This window comes from Protomyctophum parallelum (genome assembly GCF_964188405.1).
Source record: "Protomyctophum parallelum genome assembly, chromosome: 14".
NCBI lineage: Eukaryota > Metazoa > Chordata > Actinopteri > Myctophiformes > Myctophidae > Protomyctophum > Protomyctophum parallelum.
This window is the reverse complement of record NC_139709.1, coordinates 44,590,417-44,612,085: the sequence shown is the minus strand read 5'-3', so window position 1 is coordinate 44,612,085 and position 21,669 is coordinate 44,590,417. Positions and strand designations below refer to the sequence as shown.

Sequence of the window (21,669 nt, the reverse complement as noted above, 5' to 3'; positions counted from 1 at the left end):
GACGCAGTTTATAAATGGATCCTGTGATGTCTGGACTCTTGTTCTCTTCTCTCGATTTGAGGCGTGGGTGGAGGAAATGAAGACAGTAAAAGTTTAATCATGTCGTTCAGGTGGGCAGAAACCATTGAACTGACTTCCCTGCTGACTATGGGGTTTTATAGTCTTTTTATTGGACGCTATGATGGGCTGCACTCCTTTTTGTAGCCACCGGGAGGGAATGTATATCTCCTCTCTATGACCTCTTATAACATCACAAGCCTGTAGAACCCAAGACATTTAGAACATTACTTTGATGGGACGTTGCTGAATGTATGTTTGTGTGGCTGTGTCTGTTGTTGTTTTATTATTATTATCATTCATAAATATTGTATGGGTCAGGTGGAAACCTCATAATGTTCAAAACTGTTACCTTTCAGGATTCAAATTCAAAAGTGATGTGATAAAAAACAAGAAATGATCACACAGTGATATTTGTCAGGTGAAAGAAGCGCTGGTTTCTTTATTTAGTAACGAACGGCCAGTCTCGATCACAATAATATGTTACATAACATTGTAAATCTAAAGATTTCTGTTACTGTACCTGCTTTCTGCTACCCGTTTCCTGGTCATGTGACCTGAGTAACCAATTCAGTATTTTAGCTGTGACGTGAGCGCCCCCTCCTGAGATACTTCCGGGTCCTACTTTTGGTAAATGGTAAATGGTGCATTTATATAGTGCCTTTATCCAAGGCGCTTTACATAGATTGTGCATTACATTCACCCATTCATACACCGATTGCGGCGGAAGCCATGCAAGGTACCAACCAGCACATCGGGAGCAATTTGGGGTTCAGAGTTTTGCCCAAGGACACTTCGACATGTAGACAGGAGGAGCCGGGATTCGAACCGCCGACCCATGGATCATTGGACGACCTGCTCTACCTCCTGAGCCACATTCGCCCCTTTTGTGTCGCTTTTGTGTCCCCATGGAGTTATACTGTGACGCTCCGTCGGACTAAATCTGAGACGAAAACAACCACGAAAGTCTCATTTTACCGCTTTCCTCGCAACAACAAAGCTGCGCTGCTCTCCAAAATCTGGCTGTGACAGGCCGTCTGCCCCACATGGAATACTATCGCCATTTTATTTGATTGTGTCAACTAAATCCTCATTAATGCAAACTAGATTCAACATACTCAAGCCTACACACATTGTAAATATCCCCCGAAATATTTTACCGTGCAAATGGACTGTTGCCACCTTCAATAATAATGATAATAATAGTCTTTATTGTCTCCACATCATATATTTTTGTTGTCATGGACACTTGTACAAAACATCAATAATTCTACTCGAGTTGGAAGCATTAAGACCCATTTTAACCCTCTATGGCTTCCTTTCTGAAAAATAACGTCAATTTAAAAAGATTCACGCGTTTAGATATTCTAGGACGGGAGCTGGTGCCACTTGGACCCGGACGTAACGTAGCACTACAAAATGACGTCGGACTTAAATACTGAATACGTGACAGCAGCGTGTGTGGCAGCCAACCAGGACTAGGTCCCTACTAGAAGCCAAAACATAGGAAAGGTTTCATCTGACAAAAAGATACTTGTGATGCTTTTGTGGGACACTGTAGTGTGGTACTGTGGTCAAGTAGTTCATTTAAGAAAAAACACAAAAAGTTGGAATATGCAGGAGATAAGATGTTTCTGCCCGACAGGACTGATACTCTGTCTGTCTGTCTGTCTGTCTGTCTGTCTGTCTGTCTGTCTGTCTGTCTGTCTCTGTCTCTGTCTCTGTCTCTGTCTCTGTCTCTGTCTCTGTCTCTGTCTCTGTCTCTGTCTCTGTCTCTGTGTGTGTGTCTCTAGGTGTTCCCGTCAGTAGCAGAGTGTCAGCTAAGATCCAGCAGCTAGTCAACACACTAAAGAGACCCAAACGACCTCCGCTCAGAGAGTTCTTTGTGGACGACTTTGAGGAACTCCTGGAGGGTGAGAAGAAACATACAATGTTCACTGACATGTTATCAATTGTTGACCTGCCATCTTATAGTTTGTAGAGTTTCATTGTACATACAGTAAGTCCTCTCCTCTCCTCTCCTCTCCTCTCCTCTCCTCTCCTCTCCTCTCCTCTCCTCTCCTCTCCTCTCCTCTCCTCTCCTCTCCTCTCCTCTCCTCTCCTCTCCTCTCCTCTCCTCTCCTCTCCTCTCCTCTCCTCTCCTCTCCTCTCCTCTCCTCTCCTCTCCTCTCCTCTCCTCTCCTCTCCTCTCCTCTCCTCTCCTCTCCTCTCCTCTCCTCTCCTCTCCTCTCCTCTCCTCTCCTCTCCTCTCCTCTCCTCTCCTCTCCTCTCCTCTCCTCTCCTCTCCTCTCCTCTCCTCTCCATCCAGTCCAACAGCCAGATCCCAACCAGCCCAAGGCGGAGGGAGCCCAGATGGCGGCCATGCGCGGCGACCCGCTAGGCGTGGTGACCAACTGGCCTCCCTCCCTGGAGGCAGCGCTGCAGAGGTGGGGGACCATCTCGCCCAAAGCGCCCTGTCTCACCACCATGGACACCAACGGGAAGCCACTCTACGTCCTCACATACGGTAATGGCAGCTCATAGACGCAGGCAGGCAGACAGACAGACAGACAGACGGGGGCTTTCTTTTTTTATCGTAAATGTTTATCCCACAATTTTGCAACCCATTCTTTCACCCAGTGTCAATTATCTAATGTAATCCTGGGTGCGAGTGCTAAACTTCCTCTGCCAACATGGGGAGTGCAACGGACTGACCTCATCTCAGCTTCTTTCCATGCATGAGGAGTCCAAGCCGCTTCTTTTCACCTGACCGAGGGGAGGTTCCCCAGCTAATCGTAGCGCATGGAAGAAACACGTTATTCCAACCAGTTCCTTTCTCCTCCATCAGGTGCCTCGGCTGGCCAGGGGGAGGCAGTTTTAGAGACTGCAGGATTACTTTTTTTGCGAGGGTACCTACCCTAGGGCCTAGGCGACATGGGGAAAACATGCAAACTCCACATAGAAAGGCCTTTTGCAATAACAGGCCTACACATTCCTTTTTCACCCAGTCTGTTCATTCTGGGGGATCCATTCCTGCCACATTGAGGAATGTTGATCCTCCTTTAGCTGAATGGATACAAACGGCCATTATGTCAGGTAGGAGGCTGTTGGTCAAGGACTGGAAGGCTCCACCTGCACCGTCCCTCTGGGATGCCTCGATGGGACTATTGGCCGCCTACGAGCGACTGTCATATGCAGGCTGCTTAATAGGCCGGACGACTATGACTTAAAGTGGGGCTTTTACCATATGCACATATCAGGACTCTGATTCGTTTCTGGCTCTGAGTGAGCTCTGAACGGGCTACAACTTTGGAAAAAATATACTTGAAGGAATATGTCTGGCTGGGGTGGACTGCGGGATATTTCTGTGCAACTCGTTATATATTGTTTTTTTTTGTTTTTCTTTAATTTAGTTGTCTTTGTCAATGTCACACTTTTCCATGTCAAGCACACCCCATACAAGATTTGTGTTTTTTCCACCTTTTTTTGAAAATAGCAAATCTACTCTGCTATCCTCAAATAGCCGATGTATTGCAGGGCTCCCTCTGTAAAATAAATCTAGCATCTCAGTGGAATAACACTGCGGCCACGCAGTGACCTACAGTGCATCCACAGGTAAGAGCTAGTCTAGCAGTGTGTTTGTAGCACAGCTGTTTATTCAGACTAGGAATCCTGTTTGAACAGCAGCTCTGATTGAAGCCACGCTCTGTCTCACTCCCAGAGCTGATTAACTCCAGCAACAAAACAATGGCTACCACCTGCTGGCTCTGCTTCCAGCCTAATAGCAGACAGACCGGAGGAGGCTGTACGAACATCCGTTAGTTGTTGTATTCTCTCGGCTGAGCCACATTTGCATCATTGATCCAGTTGTGCAGAAGCTCGTAACGTTACTGTGTACAGACTAAAACGACACTACTAATAATATACTGTATTTATTGTTTATTGTTGCAGAATTTCTTAAACCCCTAGACCACCAACGTTAATATACAGTATAAATTATGGTTTGAGGCATCAAACACAAACTATAAGTATTCCTGTGAGCATAGAGTCATTATTGTGTAAGGCAGAGCTGATTATGGATTAAATTTAAAAGACACAAAATATGGCAAAGGCTAGAAAGAATAATTTCATTATGTTATCCAAGAAAGAGATAGGGAGGGAGGGAGGGAGGAGATAAATAGAGAGACATGAAATGAACAAAGGAAAAGACAAAGCAATAAACTAAGATCACGATAGTATAATAAATCAGGATGAGTCACATTGTTCAGTATATATCCGCTCTATATATACTCTCATCTCCAGCTCTCTGATCTCACTACAGCATCGCTCCATCACACAAACGCAAATGAACGCCATGGCTCGTCATTCGAGAGCGCCGCACAAACGTTGTTTGAGAATAGCAGAATTGAGCTTGAAGATCGGCTATTTCCACTACGTTAAAATAGTTTTAAGAAGATCATTAAAAGAGGAATGGTTGTGGACATACGTGGTCCCCCCCCCCCCCTCCCTGCAAGCATATCTTCAGTCCCAGCTAGTTAGGGTCTTTCTGCTGCTTGGCAGGGCGCAGGGCCTCAAGTCCACCTTCTTATTCTATCCCCCAAACAGCAGTGGAGAAAATGTCTTTGGTTCCAGCAGGGATTCTGTCTTCCTCGCTGTGCTACTTTAGAACATTTACTTACAGTATAAGTTCTGTCCTTAAGTACAAATTCGTGCTTTACTTGAGTACTTCCCAATTTCCAATACTTTGACTTGACCACTACATCTTGGATCCAAATATTGTACTTTTACTCCAATACAATTATTTTAAAACTTTAGTTACTTTGTAGATTTTGATTATTAGTACGAAACATGCATTACCCACTTCAGCCCTATACATTTTGGCCATTTGAAAATAGCGTATCTACAGGCTCACAATGCGTCGCAATATCCGCTATTTGATCAATTGTGAAATGGGACATTCTGCATAATGAGTAGGCTATTTTTACTTTTGTCAAGTAAGTATATTTTGACACCAATACTTTAGTACTTTTACTCAAGTAAATATTGAATTACGGACTTTTTTTTTTGTACAAAAAAGTATTGACTCTTACGTAAAATATTTGAGTACTTTTTCCACCACTGTGCATGCTTCTGCCGTGCTGTAGTAGTGGGAACGGAATGACATCATCAGCACCCCATGACACACTGAGATACGCAGACACGTGTGCATGTGACTACACACATGTGCACACAGACACATGCACATGCTGTAATATATCTATGTACACATGCACACAATTTAGGCACAATTAGCAAGGTAAACACAAATGCAGAGAGACTGTGTAGCCACTGTAGTGCCTCGGTAAACTATCAGTTAAACCAATAACCTCGCATCAGTCTCTAAACAATATTCTATCAAAATGATAATCTGGGCCCAGGCCGTAGCGTAACGGTCTGGGCACCGGACTGGTGATCCAGTCGCGGTGTGCCGCGGGTTCGACTCCCGGACCCGACACGGCCTTTACCGCATGTCATCCCCCCATCTCTCTCCCGTTTCCTGTCAGCCTACTATCTGTCCCTTACAAAATCAATAAAAGGCGTAAGCCGCAAAAAAAATATCTTAAAAAAAAAAAAAAAAAAAGATAATCTGTTTAAACTCCTGTATAGGCTACCGGGTAAATAATGAAGCTGGCATCTGTCTGAACAATCACATAACCATGCAGAAATTGACCCTCTTTCTCCATGTTAGTGCCAAAATTGTACAGGTGTGTGTGTGTGTGTGTGTGTGTGTGTGTGTGTGTGTGTGTGTGTGTGTGTGTGTGTGTGTGTGTGTGTGTGTGTGTGTGTGTGTGTGTGTGTGTGTGTGTGTTCGTGCGCGTGTGCACGCGTGCTGTGTGTGCATGCGTGTAGATGCGCGCACTGTTTTGTGATGAGAGCCGTAACAGCTTATGATGGGGAGATAGAAGATAGAAGCTCAGCGGACTGTGAAATGTCTAGACAGCACAGGAGACTCCACCGTACAAACAGGATAAATGGTGAAACTGTGTGTGCCATGTGTGTGTGTGTGGGTACATATAGAGTGTGTGTTTGTGTGCAGTGCAACTCTTGTGTGCAGTGTTTAAATCTTAACTTCAATCTTCAAACTCTCTTTCACCTTGTGCAGTCCCCCCCCCCCTCTCTCTCTTTCTCTCCCTCTCCCTCCCTACCTCTCTCCCCCTCTCTCTCTCTCTTGTCTTCTATCGGTCTTTGATGCCTGCCTTCAAGGACAGGGTTGTTTAGCTTCCGTCTGTGCCAGCCTGCATTTCTCCATCCTCATAGTCTCAGAGGTACGCAGTAGAATTGACAGAGCTGACATTCTCCCTGCGTTTCTAAACATCAACCCCTCCTGCTGCGACGTGCACTGCAGATAACCCCGGCTAATTGGCTGAAGCACTAAGTGTTTGTATTCCTAATGAGTCCCGGCCTGTCTCTGAGAGACTTTTTTTGTTAATACAGGCTTTTATTCAACAAAGCACTATGACTTTATTGGACCTGAAGGGACGGGACGGGACGGGAGGGCGCTGGAGGCTAGGTGCTGTCGGGTGACTTAATGCTTACTTTATCCACTGCAATATATTATGAGCTTACGTAGTGTGTATACTGTAGCACTACTTGACAAAGTATCAAAGTGCAAGACAATACAATACAGAGACAGAAACAGTGTAGGCTGCTGTAATCTTTTGGGAGTGAGTAGGCTATTGTACCTTGGACTGCTGGTCAACTATTCTGAGCATAGGCCTACATGATGAACACACAGCGAGCTGCACAGAGATGTGCACCTTATACGTGCCTCTGTGTCAGTTTGAAATGTTTTGGTTCCTACCTGCTACTACTTTGGGACGGAACACATTTTTGGTGCACCAGTGTTTACGCCCTGACCCACCCCTGACCCACCCCTGACGCAAAAACCAACTCCGCTTTTTGGTTCCCCCAATATCCTCTCTTCTCGGGTCGCTAAGTAATGAAGTACGGACATTACCGCGATTGACTGCAAATAGACAACATAGGAATAACTTCCTATTAGCCATTGGCTAATCGGCTAACTCTCTGTATTGGCTTTTTTTCCTTCCGGGACGACGTGTGGCTTACTGAGGCGAAATATGTGCCGAAGAAGGAATACAAGGTACTGCATACTGAGCAATTAAAAGTACCTTGTCCAAAGGCCACAGGCATCGATTTTTAGATGACGTGAAATGTGTTTGGGTTTGACACGTGGCCTGCTACAACATGGCTAATGTAAAAGTCCTACCCATGACCCCCGGAAGTCCTACCCATGACCCCCGGAAGTCCTACCCATGACCCCCGGAAGTCCTACCCATGACCCCCGGAAGTCCTACCCATGACCCCCGGAAGTCCAACGACTGGGGACATGTATAGTAATAGATAGGTAGACATGCCGTACAATGATACATACTACTTTGCATAATATCGTCACCGTTGGGCACACTACAGTGTCACCTAAAAGCATCAAAAGTAGCAGATCCACAAGGTTGTAACACGGCTCAAAGCAACGTGTTTTGAGCTTGTAGATCTGCTAATTTTGCTGCTTTTCAAACCTGAAAAGTTAGTGTTTTGGAAATACTGTATGAGGTTTCCATCCGACAGAGATACTTTAACCGCTTTTGACCTGGCGTACCAATGTCATTGTGTGTAAAAATATATATAATTACAAACGTATAATAGTAGATCTACAAGCTCAGGATGCAGTTCATTGTGAGTTCGTACATATTTTTTTATTTGCCACATGACACTGTCCTAGTATGAATCAGGCATAAGTGGTTAATCTCATATCTGCTGGAATGAGTCAGACACAGTTGGAGTAGATCTTGCACGCGTTCTGAGCTCACAAATCCTGGCACCACGCACACAAACACAAGCAGCTCTGACTGCAGTAGAGTGGAGCCAGTGTTGTTGGCCTTGCATCATCAGCAGGACGAGTTGCTCTTTTCAGTCACACATGACTTGCTGGCTTAGGTAGGAAGAAGAGAACACACCGGGCGCGCAGCGACGCGGCACAGGCGAGAACGGTGGCGTTATCGGAGCGTCAGGCGAGGCGTGAACGCGCGTCGGACGCCGCCGCCGGTGTGGGATAGATTCATTGAAAATAACGGAGGCGGCTGTTTTGACGCGCGGCGTTCGCAGACGGTGTGTGTGGGGCTTTTGTGAGCTGGTGCTGTGTTACAACACTGCCAACGTGCCCTTGATCAAGGCATTTAACTAGGACTGGGCGATAAGGTGTCATGGTGTCATCATGATATTATTTTAACCAAATACCTTGATATTGTAAGGATATCGTATTGTGACCAGTGTTAACTTTTCAGCATATTTTGATTTAGTCTTAGTGTTTTTTTGAAAACTCCAAATTGAAAATACAATGTTCATTAGTCTTGAAAAACCATAGTCGACTTAGTCTTTAGTCTTAGTCTTAGTCGACAAAATCAACACTGATTGTGACGATCAATAATACCCCCCCCCCCAATAAATTAGAGAAAATAGCGGATCCACAAGCTCGTAACTCGTATAAAATAGTGCTTAAGTGATTATAAGTAGGAGAAGGCCAAATCACGATATCAGTATGTGATTTGTGATATGTGATTTATCAATATGTATAGTCTCATACCACAATGTGGATATAATTATTACTTGCGCAAGCAGAGCGCGCAAGTAATGTGATCGGCCTGGCCCATTTGTCGTGACAGCTGTTCCGCCATTTGAGGCTTACGCAGAAAAACATCAAATCTGTGCCCGTATTGCTGGACCAATGATGACGAAATGACCATATTTCTTACGTCATCATTTAGAGCTAGTCATACACGTATTTCTTACGTCATCATTTAGAGCTAGTCATACACGTATGTGTATGACTAGCTCTAAATGATGACGTAAGAAATATGGTCATTTCGTCATCATTGGTCCAGCAATACGGGCACAGATTTGATGTTTTTCTGCGTAAGCCTCAAATGGCGGAACAGCTGTCACGGTTCTTGGACCAAAGTGACCACAGAATACCGCTAATCAACTTACAACTACACACTTTATACAGTATAGAGTATAGAGTATATATGTATACATATATAGTATATGCCTATATACTATATATATATACTATATATATTTCTTACGTCATCATTTAGAGCTAGTCATACGTATACTATATACATAATCAATAAAAAATAAAATACCAAATTGTGCCTGATCTGCTGGGACCAGAGTACGTGGTGTGTATGTGTATGACTAGCTCTAAATGATGACGTAAGAAATATGGTCATTTCGTCATCATTGGTCCAGCAATACGGGCACAGATTTGATGTATGACTAGCTCTAAATGATGACGTAAGACATACGTGTATGACTAGCTCTAAATGATGACGTAAGAAATATGGTCATTTCGTCATCATTGGTCCAGCAATACGGGCACAGATTTGATGTTTTTCTGCGTAAGCCTCAAATGGCGGAACAGCTGTCACGGTTTTTGGACCAAAGTGACCACAGAATACCGCTAATCAACTTACAACTACACACTTTATACAGTATAGAGTATAGAGTATATATGTATACATATATAGTATATGCCTATATACTATATACATACTATATATATTTCTTACGTCATCATTTAGAGCTAGTCATACACATACACACCACGTACTCTGGTCCCAGCAGATCAGGCACAATTTGCTATTTTATGTTATGTATGTATGTAAATGTTAATGTTAGTGTAGTGTGCAAAATTAAATATATATCTAAGTATATAATTATATATGCAAAAACTAAGTTAAAATTTCGAAAGAGTCTCAGTCATTTCAACAGGCCTTGGCCTCAATTGAAGATTGGATTGGAGTATCATACTTAATACTAAATGTTTACATGTATAGTAGGTAGCAAATAATTACATCTAAACATTAATCATTTCAAACGTTCCTTCACAGAGATACTGAGATTTGACAGTTTACAGCGGGCGAAAACATTACATGCGCGCTCTGCTTGCGCACTAGTTGGCCATTTATGGCCTACTAGTGTGCAACAAGCAAGTATGCACTCGACAGAGTGCAGTTCTAGTTGATACACTGTATTGCCCAGGCCTATATCAAAACCCAAGCCTTTTGTTGTGTACTGCACTGCAGAGGGACGTGCACAAAGCTAAAGTACTGTGCTATAAGTAATCATCTTGTTCCTTTTCACATATTCACCTCTCCTCTATTCAGTAGAGTGTTGCTGTTGTTTTGTAGACCTGTATACAGAATGCTATGTTAGACTTCAGGTGGGGGTCGTGATATCCAACATTTTGGCCCCCCCCGGCACAAGCACTACTTTGACACCCTCACCGCCCTCCACCTCGCCTCCGTGTCCAACCTCATCGTCTCCAAAGCCTCTGTCCACAGAGCCGTGACTGTCCCCGTGCCGCAAGTGAAGCGAGTCGGAGAGAGAGCCACGGGGGCTGCATGTGACTCCTAGCGCTGCTAAGACCCAGTAGAATCCAAAACAAGCAAGGGAGAACGACAAGAATGGTTCTAGAAGAAAACCGTTTGTGTTATAGCTCAGATTTTATACCATATATGTACGGAACTATCCGTGTACATCCATGTATATGTATCTATTTATACATGCAACAATATACATGCAACATGTATTTATAATACAACATATTGAAGTGCTTAATATCCACAACTGACTCATCTGTATTTGCATCTTGCGGCATGTTTTCGTCCATCCGGATTTTTGTCGATCAAAGCTGCAAAATACTTTGGCGTATGCTCCAAAGGTAATGGATAAATCCTGGCAGCCTAGATAGGATGGATAGATTAATCTAAGGCCCCGCAAGTTTTAATAACATCTCATGGATGGCACAGCTGGGTACAGTAGCTATTCAAGAGATTTTCTCGTGCCAGCACAGATTGTGTTAACCCATTCTGAACGGGCACCCATTTTGGTGTCAGCATCATGTTATGCTTTAGCTATTGAAAAATAGCAGATCTACAAGCTCATATCGCGCCACCGAGTGTCGCGATACGAGCTTGTAGGTCTGCTATTTTTGAAAAATCGAAGAGCGACTGACATTTCTAGAATCTGATCTCAGGTCAGAATGGGTTAATCAGACCAGTGTGTGTCCAGTGGAAACCTCGTACGAATCTGATCTCTGATCTCTCTCTCAGAATGGGTTAAGAATGAACAGAGAGACGGGAAAGGCAGAGAGAGGTGAGATGACAATACAAGCAGTAAAGACCATCGGGTCAGATTCAAGGCTCAGGCTAGCTGCAGAAAGGACTTTATAGATGTATTTATGTCTTACCAGCCGAGTCACTGGAGTCCCCATGCTTGGTCCGTCCATTTTTCCCCCTGTACACCAAATCTTGCTGAAAATAGCCAATAGATCTGCTATTTTTTGCCGAACGTTTGCCCCCTAATAGGAGACGCTATGAGAGTGTAAAAAACGTCTTGTAACACTCTGGGAGTTCCGTCAGCAGTGAGGATGATGCGGTGCAGAGCTTGGGTTTTGGGGTTTGGCAGAGTGGGCACATGGAGATGGAGCTCAAGCTGTGCCCAGCATGGCACGCCTTACTCATCCCACAGACGGCAGGGTGGCATGTTCACCAACTGTCATCACACGCTGACTTAAACACACAGGCTTTTTATTAACCTGACAGTAGAAATCTGTACAGATTCTACTGCTGTCGGCCACTGGGAGCTGCCCAGTACAACCACAATAGTCCACTGAGCAGCACCGTTGCACAGGCTGAGAGTACAGTGCTTGGCTCAAGGGCACCGTACCTGATTTATATTTTCAGTAGCTGCGTGCACCAAAAATAGCCGACCCACAAGCTCATAACCTGCGTGTAACGTGTTGTGAGCTGGTATTTTGGGTGCAACGTATGACGCACAATTTAGTGTAATTCTTACTGTACTGTGGTTTTTGGAGGGAACAGGCGACTTATTCACTTTCCCTCCCAGAGACGAGACATTTTGTCATTAATTTACGAAAAAACCCAAAACGCCCCAAATAAAAAAGGACTCCCCCACCCCCCCACCCCCCACCCCCTAGCGCTCATCTGTTCTGCCTCCAAATTCCCACAAGCCACTGTGCTCCTGAAAAAAAAGACATACTTTCCCTCCCTCCCTTTTCTCTCCAGCTCATTTTCCTTGAGGGCTCTCCACATTCATTAATTCTGATCAAAATCAAGCAGCCCCATTTGGCATGCAGAACAATAAGGCCTTAACGCTCGATTGACGATGCTCCATATCAGCGTCTGTCAGCCTGGATTAAGGGAAAAACATAGCAGGGAAATGACATTCATTGTCAGGGTTTAATGTGGTTAATGAGGGGAGCGGGACCACCCCACCACCCCCCGCCCGCTAAGCCCACAGGCACAGATAGATCTACTATTATGCACTCTTTCACTTCTTTGCATTGTTCTGTATACGGTACTTTATAAGGGTTTTTTATTCGTTATTGTTGACTTGCTTTTTGCTTTTTGCTCTGTCGGGTGGAAACCTCACACTGTATGTCCAAAACTGTTTACTTTTCAGGATTTAAATTCAAAAACAGCAAAAGTAGCAGATCTACAAGCTCAAAGTGTGTCGCTTCGCGCTACATTTTGAGCTCACAGATGGGCTACATTTGATGCTATCGTGTGATGTGAAGTAGTTTACGAAAAAACACAAAGTGAAAATATGAGAGGTTTCTGCCCGACGGCAAAGATAAACTACAAGTAAAACATTACATTTCAGAAAATTAACTATAAATTCTTCACCGTTTTCGCAGCCTAAATGAGACCTGCAAATTGTACATTATGTTTTGTTCGGGGTCAGGTCACCGCTCAAACGGAGGTTCAGGTTTTGCTTTTAGCCGTGCGAGTCCTGCAAATAATGAGAAATGTGAGCGAGGCCACCAGATGGAACACTACAATACTTTACTTACTGTAATTACACTCTTATGTATTCTATATGACTTTCCGTTGTGTTCTTTGATGTGCTGTGGTTTCTGTCTATTATCCTTTTGAACATCTTTTCTGCGGTGGGTATACGGTGTCTCTCTGCACGGCTCATGTTTCCCCCTCAAATGGCGTGAGGCGCACTTGATTTAGCTTGGTCTGTAATGGAAACCGTGTACGGTATCGCCCTCGGGGCTACGCCAAGCGAGACACATCAGTCACGCCTCACCTATTTCAGAGTTGGAAGGTACTTGAGTACGTATGTTGAGTGTGATGCCAGCGTGGTCATGTGGCTCTCATTAGGCCTCCTTTGTGGAAGTGTTGTTTGTCTTTGATCCGTGCATTATCAGCTGAAAGAATATGATAGTTACACTAAGGCACATGCAGTAACCTTTGAAAGTTATTGAAATTCACTCACATGTCATTGCTGTTGGGCAGACGCCTCTTGTCCATAGTTTGTCCAACTTTTTGTGTTTTTGAGTAAATGAACGCCCTACTTGATCATACTACAGCATCGCATAAAGGTATTAAAAGCTTGTAGATGTCCTACTTTTGCTGTTTTTGAATTTTAATCCTGAAAAGTAACCATTTCGGACACAATGAGGTTTCCACCCGACAGAGACCATATCTTTTACAGTACAGTTGTACAGTGTATGACATTTGGAATGAATCTACTGTAATTTGACGTTTGTGTGACAGACTTTCTTCTAGGTCATAGGGGCAAAATTACCTTTTATAAACGCATGGACGCATGGACTACTGTAAGCCCCACATGCAACTGGCGTCATGTTTGCCTATGACAGACAGTGCTTCTCAAAGTGGGGTCCTTGAGGGAGTTCTAGTTAGGAACCACATGGACCCTTTTGGGACTGTAACTCTGGGAACCAAATGGTCCCGTCGGGGGTACATTTGGTTCCATTTGTACACTCTAAAAGTTAAATCAAAGTTAAATTAACTTTGATTTTACAATATAAATTGGGTTCCCAGAGAAAGAAATGCTGTTATAATGGGCGTCCGTAGCTTAATGCAACTGGGGGTCCTTGAAATGAAAACGGTTGAACATGACTCTAGAGCTGTACACATGGGGGTCCGCAGGCTGGAAAATGTCAATTTGGGGGTCCTTGACATGAAAAGGTTTGAGAACCACTGTACTGTATGTGTAACATGGCTGTTTCCCTCGCAGGTAAACTGTGGTCCAGGAGTATGAAGGTGACCTACAACCTCCTCCATAAACTGGGAACCAAACAGGAGCCACTGGTCAAACCGGGAGATCGGGTGAGTGGAGAGAGAGAGAGAGAGAGAGAGAGAGAGAGAGAGAGAGAGAGGTGGGAAGGAGGGGAAAAATCCTGTGTGATTAATAAATGATAACATTGGATAAACTGACTCATAACTAACTGTAGGTACAGTGTGTCTAAAACCAGCTCATTACAGGGTAATTCACCACTCTCAAGTGCTTTATAATGTGTGCCCACGCACGCACGCACGCGCGCACGCACACACACACACACACACACACACACACACACACACACACACACACACACACACACACACAGATCTTCTACTGTTGGCCACTGAGACAACTGAAAGACACTTAACCACTTGAGTAAAAGTCATTTTGGGGGTGAACTATCCTTTTTTTTTTATTATTATTTTTATCCCACAATTTTGTAACCCATTTTTCACCCCTGTGTCAATTATCTAATGTGATCCTGGGCTCTACACACCCTCCGCCAACCTAGTCCCCATATATGGGGGACATGGGGAGAGCAACGGACTTGAACTCCAAGTTCAAGTTGCTCCTCTACACCTGACAGGGGGGGAGTTTCCCTGGTTGGACGTAGCCAACCATGAACTATCCTTTTAAACCCTATATGGTTGACCGGAGTCCCTCAGGATCCTATACTAGGGTATTTTCTGTTTTCTGTTATTGTATACAGTCAGGTGCCTTGCCCAAGAACACAGTGATCGCAGTTACTGAAGGAAATAAGGGTGTTTCTCATTTACTTCCCCACACCCAGGGTTACCCAGCCAGGGAAGGGATTCAAACCATCCTGTTAACCCATTCTGAACGGGCACCCATTTTGGTGTCGGCATCATGTCATGTTTTAGCTATTTAAAAATAGCAGATCTACAAGCTCATATCGTGCCACCGAGTGGCGCGATACGAGCTTGTAGGTCTGCTATTTTTGAAAAATCGAAGAGCGACTGACATTTTTAGAATCTGATCTCAGGTCAGAATGGGTTCATCAGACCAGTGTGTGTCCGGCGGAAACCTCGTATGAATCTGATCTCAGGTCAGAATGGGTTAATCTGTAACATCTGTGATGCCACCTAACCCCCACAACTTGGTTACACCCAGTCACAGCTGGAGCGCCCTCTGGCCTAGCGATCCAGGCGCATGCCACACATAGGCTCTGGCCTGGTGTTGGAGTCCTGTTCATGACAACCTTTGCTGCATACGTATCTCACCCCGTTTCTCCCTCCCTCTTCCCTGTCTTTCTTCTCTTTATAACTATCAATAAAGGCAGAAAAGCAAAAAATAACAGTCACAGCTGGACCTGTGTTAGTGTTCTCCTCCCAACCGGAAGCTTGTGCCTTTTCATTACTGTTACTGTACTTTACTGTCGTTTTATTGACGCTATAATGAGACATGCGGGGAGAGGGTTATTGGATATTTTAATTTTTTTTACAAGGGAAATCTGTCTTGCACGTTGGTTCCAGTAATGAGTTTTAGTGAGGGAGGTCTCTGCTGGGCTGCTGGGGAAGATCTGGGGATAAAACAGGCTTTAATTGCATTGAAAAGTGATACTGGGGGTGTTGGCTAGTAATGGAGATACATGAGTTCAAGTTTAGTTTATGTTGCGTTTAAACCTCCGCTGTTTAAAATGTAAGTCTGACGTTTGAATGTCTCTCTGGGACTGCTGTGTAATCCACATTTTGACTTTTGGTGCTTGATTGAACTGTCGCTATAATGTGCAACTTTTGTTTCTGACTTTAAACCTGAGCACTTTTAAAACGGTCAACAAAAGCAGTTTTAGAATTGTATTAGGGTTTGTTTATTTTTATTTATTTATTTTGTGTTCTGATATCTGATGTTTTTGTTTGGAAAAAAATATTTATTTATCATACTTTTAAGTTTTTTGTAAGAACCAAAATGGAAATAAGTCTTTGGTATGTTTGGTCCTTGATGGTGTTAACCTGTGTGCTTGTCATTTTGTAAGGTTAATACTTTCGAATCAAACCAAATCAAATTGCTGCTTTCTTGGCCAGGTTGTTCTTAAAGGTTCAATTGAAGAAAATAAAAGAACAAACTAAAGACAGAATCGGACACATTGAAATATAATAGCGATAGAGAACACTTGAACACGGAGGTGAACCTGCAGCCTTTCACCTCCAAACTTGAACTTCAACAGCCTACAAAACAAACAAAGCTGTCTTTTCTTTACCTCGCCGCTCTCTCTCTCTCTCTCTACTCTCGCTGCTCTGGTATCAGCTCCATGTAACCTGATCCACAGAACACAACCTGCCCTTGTCAACATTACCCCTGTTAGACAGTCATTATACTGACTGGCCTATTCACTGAGCAGCACTTTAGAGACTATGCACGCACACACACACACACACACACACACACACACACACACACACACACACACACACACACACACACACACACACACACACACAAACTTCACGTTTCTAACACACAGCTGGCTGGGCTGGGCCACTTGGTTTGTAGTAGGCTACAGGTTTAAAGGAACTCATTTCAATTCACCACATAAACGGCATGAGTGCACAAGACAGACAAAGGAACACACACACACAGGAACACACACACACACACACACACACACACACACACACACACACACACACACACACACTGGGCTATTAAGCAGCACTTAGAGCAGTGCAGTGTGTTATCATCACTCAGCTACATGCAGCTGGAGCCACATGTGGTCCTGCATGGAGACGCTGCCGCTGATAAAGAGTGTTCTGTGCTGCCATTGGCTGGCTTCCAGAGACAGTGCAATGCCATTGGCCGGCTTCCAGAGACATGGTATGCCATTGGCTGGCTACCAGAGACACATTGGACTTGTTGATGTTTTGATGAGAAAATGGAGAAGAGATATACAGTCTGGATGATGTGTGGACAATGTGTGTAAGCAGAGAATTATAACATGAATCAAAACCACTGCACTTCTTTTATGCAGCGTTGCTGTGTTGAAAATGTGATGATTCTGAAACCTGCGAGAGAGAGACAGAGAGGGAAGAGAGTGTTTGAGAGTATTTAGTAAAATACATAAAACATTATTTTTATTTTTAAATACTAGCAAATGCTTGCCGCCCCCTAATCAAAATAGTACATTTCCACTCAGGGATCATATTTGAACTCTTAACATGATTGTTTTTCATCTTCCCATCCACAGGTGGCGCTAGTGTACCCCAACAACGACCCTGCAGCCTTCATGACAGCTTTCTATGGCTGCCTGTTGGCCGAAGTTGTTCCCGTGCCCATAGAAGTTCCACTCAGCAGGAAGGTAAGCTCTCATGCTGTTAAATATACAACTTTAATACAAATTTAAAGCCCAAACTGCACCAATGATACACCACACACCTCCTTGCAACATGCAACTGCTTGCGGCCATTATCCCCAATGGCAGGAGTTGCATTGATGTGGTTGACCTTAAAACTGTTGTGTTGCAAAGGAGTTGCAGATGTATGCTGCCCGGTTTCCCTTATGATGGTTCTCCCATTCATAATGGAGAGTTGTACACTCTGAGAATGATCGGGTCCTTGACATTGAAGACAATGGGCCCCATTCACTAAGCTGTTTACATATTTTATGTCGATGAATTTTGCGCAGGGCCGCTCTTTCTCAAGTCTGCAGACTTACATGGGACCAAAGCTTGCTGTATGTCATTAGAATGCCTTATACTAACTAGACTACTAACGTGGGAAGTTTGGAAATGTCCTTTACACTCAAAATATGGGTGTAAACAGCTTTAGTGAATCGGGACCCCCTGTGTTTGGGTATGAACACTACTGGTGGACATGTTGGTATTGCCTGCATTTCAAAGTGCATTATCTCTCCTGGTGTCAAACACTCCACAGGAGGTTAATCTGTGGTGGGCTTAACCATACACCCGACAGCTATCAAGGAAAGACGGATGGCGTTAATTCCAACTTTTACAGCAACTTTCCCCTTGGAGCTCTGCCATCTGAAATGGCAGCAGTGACCTTTTGAATGGCAATATACAGACCATGATGCGCCTGCCATTAAATCACACATTCCATCAGCCTCCTTGCACCATTCCTCTGCTCTATAATAACGTATACAGCACCTGTTTATGTCCATTATGTCCAGCCATGAAGCCATAAATATGGATCATCTCCTACTGGGTCCAAGTGTTGTATCTCTCGAGTATTGCGCAATGTCTGACATCTCTCTACCAGCCTATGCAACGTGTGTCCTCCGTTGCACAATCGTTATGCAATGCTCAACCAATGAGCACATCTCCCACCCAATCACGCCGGCCAATCACAATTTGCGTCATCACTTTTCCGTCTTCACTTTTGTCTTCCAGAATGCTGGGCCAAAAAATTGTAATAATGTATATTGAATCTATATATTACACACAAAAGGTTTTTCAGGGGTTCTGAGTTAACCCATTCTGACCTGAGATCAGATTCATACGAGGTTTCCGCCGGACACACACTGGTCTGATGAACCCATTCTGACCTGATTTTTCAAAAATAGCAGACCTACAAGCTCGTATCGCGCCACTCGGTGGCGCGATATGAGCTTGTAGATCTGCTATTTTTCAATAGCTAAAGCATAACATGATGCCGACACCAAAATGGGTTAATAAAGTGCACAGTTTGGTTATATTTGTCTGGGCATGGTTTAAACCATTCTATCATGGGTGGATAGAACATAGATTCAGGGCATACATACATATCGCTGCAGTCTTATCTCCATATTTTAACTTTTTGTGTTTTTTTCGTAAATGTACGCCCTACTTTTATCATTCTACAGCTAGCAGATCCACAAGCTCGAAAAGCGGTGCGAACTGCAAAGTGACACGTTTTGAGCATGTTGGTCTGTTACTTTAGATGCTTTTGAATTTGAATCAAGGTATGGATACTATAATAAGTTATAACCATTAATAATGTACATACAGTACTAGATGTGAGAGACAGGCAGATATTGACATACAGCGACCGTATAAGTGAAGGAGGCCAAGTCCCGACACCAAAGCAGGAGAGCAGTTTGTGTTTGTGATTCATTCCAGTCGTCTTATGTCAACCCGACCTTACGACGTTTACACGAGAGCACTGACAGAGGAGACGGAAAGTTACATTCTTCTAATCCAAAGCAGCCGTTGTGAACGTACTACCTCACCATGATTCATCACGAAACAAACGATATTAAAACCACGACTAAACGAAGCATTAAGGAAATGACACAAAACGGGCATGCTCTGTGTGTCGTGTGCGCGCGCGTGCGTGTGTGTGTGTGTGTGTGTGTGTGGTGCTCTGGGTGGAGTGGAGTCCAAGTCACCCTCGTGTGAAGGGAGAAATGGAATAAGAGAAAAGGAAAGCTAAATGGCTTTCAGCCAAGTGGGCTGTATAACTTTATTACACGTAGCCATAGCTCATCAACATGGGCGCTGTATCGAAACCACAAATCATCAACATAAAGGAGCTGTATATTGAAGGCATAATGATTCATCTGAATATGTCGTCTTATGACTCGAGACACAGTTGAAGTGCGAGTGAGAGCCATCTGTCTGCACAGAGACGCTTGCTTTGAGTCACTCTTTGGCGGTTTTAATGCAGATGTAATAGAATCTAATGTTGTTTGGAAGAACTCACACATGTGGACTCAATTGTGTGTGTGTGTGTGTGTGTGTGTGTGTGTGTGTGTGTGTGTGTGTGTGTGTGTGTGTGTGTGTGTTTTGAGGACCAAATGTCCCCACAAGTACGTACAGTAGAATAATGAGAAATTGGACCTTTTCCCTGGTCCTATTTTGGTTGAAAAAAGATTTCTACAATTAGAAAAAGATTCGGGTTGCGGTGAGGTATGAGATATGAGAGGTATGAGATATGAGATATTTAGATGTTTGGTTTAGGACAGTGGTTTTCAACCAGTGGTCCTTGAGGGGGTTCCAGGTGGTCCCCAGCTAAATAATGGAGAGTTGGTAACCAAATGGACCCTTATAGATCTTTAACTCCTGAGAGCGTAAGATGAAACCAAATTGACCCGTAACGCTCTCAAGAGTTAAATTATTGTTAAATATCTGCATTACTTAATTTAGAGATATATTTGTGCCTGATTTACACTTGGCTGTGTGCTTGTGTCATAAATGGTAAATGGTAAATGGTGCATTTATATAGCGCCTTTATCCAAGGCGCTTTACAGAGATTGTGCATTACATTCACCCATTCATACACCGATGGCAGCGGAAACCATGCAAGGCACCAACTAGCACATCGGGAGCAATTAGGGGTTCAGTGTCTTGCTCAAGGACACTTCGACAGTAACTCTGGGGGAGCCCGGGTTTGAACTGGCAACCTTACGGTTACCATCCAGGCACTCTACCCCTGAGCCACCGCCGCCCCCCCCCCAAAAACCCACATGTAGATCTATGTTTATAAATAGCTGAACTACAGTACAAACCCACATGTAGATCTATGTTTATAAATAGCTGAACTACAGTACAAACCCACATGTAGATCTATGTTTATAAATAACTGAACTACAGTACAAACCCACATGTAGATCTATGTTTATAAATAACTGAACTACAGTACAAACCCACATGTAGATCTATGTTTATAAATAACTGAACTACAGTACAAACCCACATGTAGATCTATGTTTATAAATAACTGAACTACTACAGTACAAACCCACATGTAGATCTATGTTTATAAATAGCTGAACTACAGTACAAACCCACATGTAGATCTATGTTTATAAATAGCTGAACTACAGTACAAAACCACATGTAGATCTATGTTTATAAATAGCTGAACTACAGTACAAACCCACATGTAGATCTATGTTTATAAATAACTGAACTACAGTACAAACCCACATGTAGATCTATGTTTATAAATAACTGAACTACAGTACAAACCCACATGTAGATCTATGTTTATAAATAACTGAACTACAGTACAAACCCACATGTAGATCTATGTTTATAAATAACTGAACTACAGTACAAACCCACATGTAGACCTATGTTTATAAATAACTGAACTACAGTACAAACCCACATGTAGATCTATGTTTATAAATAACTGAACTACAGTACAAACCCACATGTAGATCTATGTTTATAAATAACTGAACTACAGTACAAACCCACATGTAGATCTATGTTTATAAATAACTGAACTACAGTACAAACCCACATGTAGATCTATGTTTATAAATAACTGAACTACAGTACAAACCCACATGTAGATCTATGTTTATAAATAACTGAACTACAGTACAAACCCACATGTAGATCTATGTTTATAAATAACTGAACTACAGTACAAACCCACATGTAGATCTATGTTTATAAATAACTGAACTACAGTACAAACCCACATGTAGATCTACTGTGTTTCTGGTTTAAGAAATGTCCTAAAATGTATTTAATGCCATTCATAAAATCGCTAA

General features: G+C 43.3%; 1 protein-coding gene across 1 annotated transcript in view; it reads left to right on the top strand.

Annotated features, from left to right (window-relative positions):
* LOC310870913 (disco-interacting protein 2 homolog C-like) overlaps positions 1-21,669 on the top strand; it is a 256,194-nt gene that overhangs the window by 174,529 nt on the left and 59,996 nt on the right. The window contains 4 exon segments of the mRNA XM_083782282.1: positions 1,851-1,970; positions 2,366-2,563; positions 14,167-14,258; positions 17,417-17,527. Of these exon segments, the coding sequence (XP_083638408.1) occupies positions 1,851-1,970; positions 2,366-2,563; positions 14,167-14,258; positions 17,417-17,527 (521 nt within the window).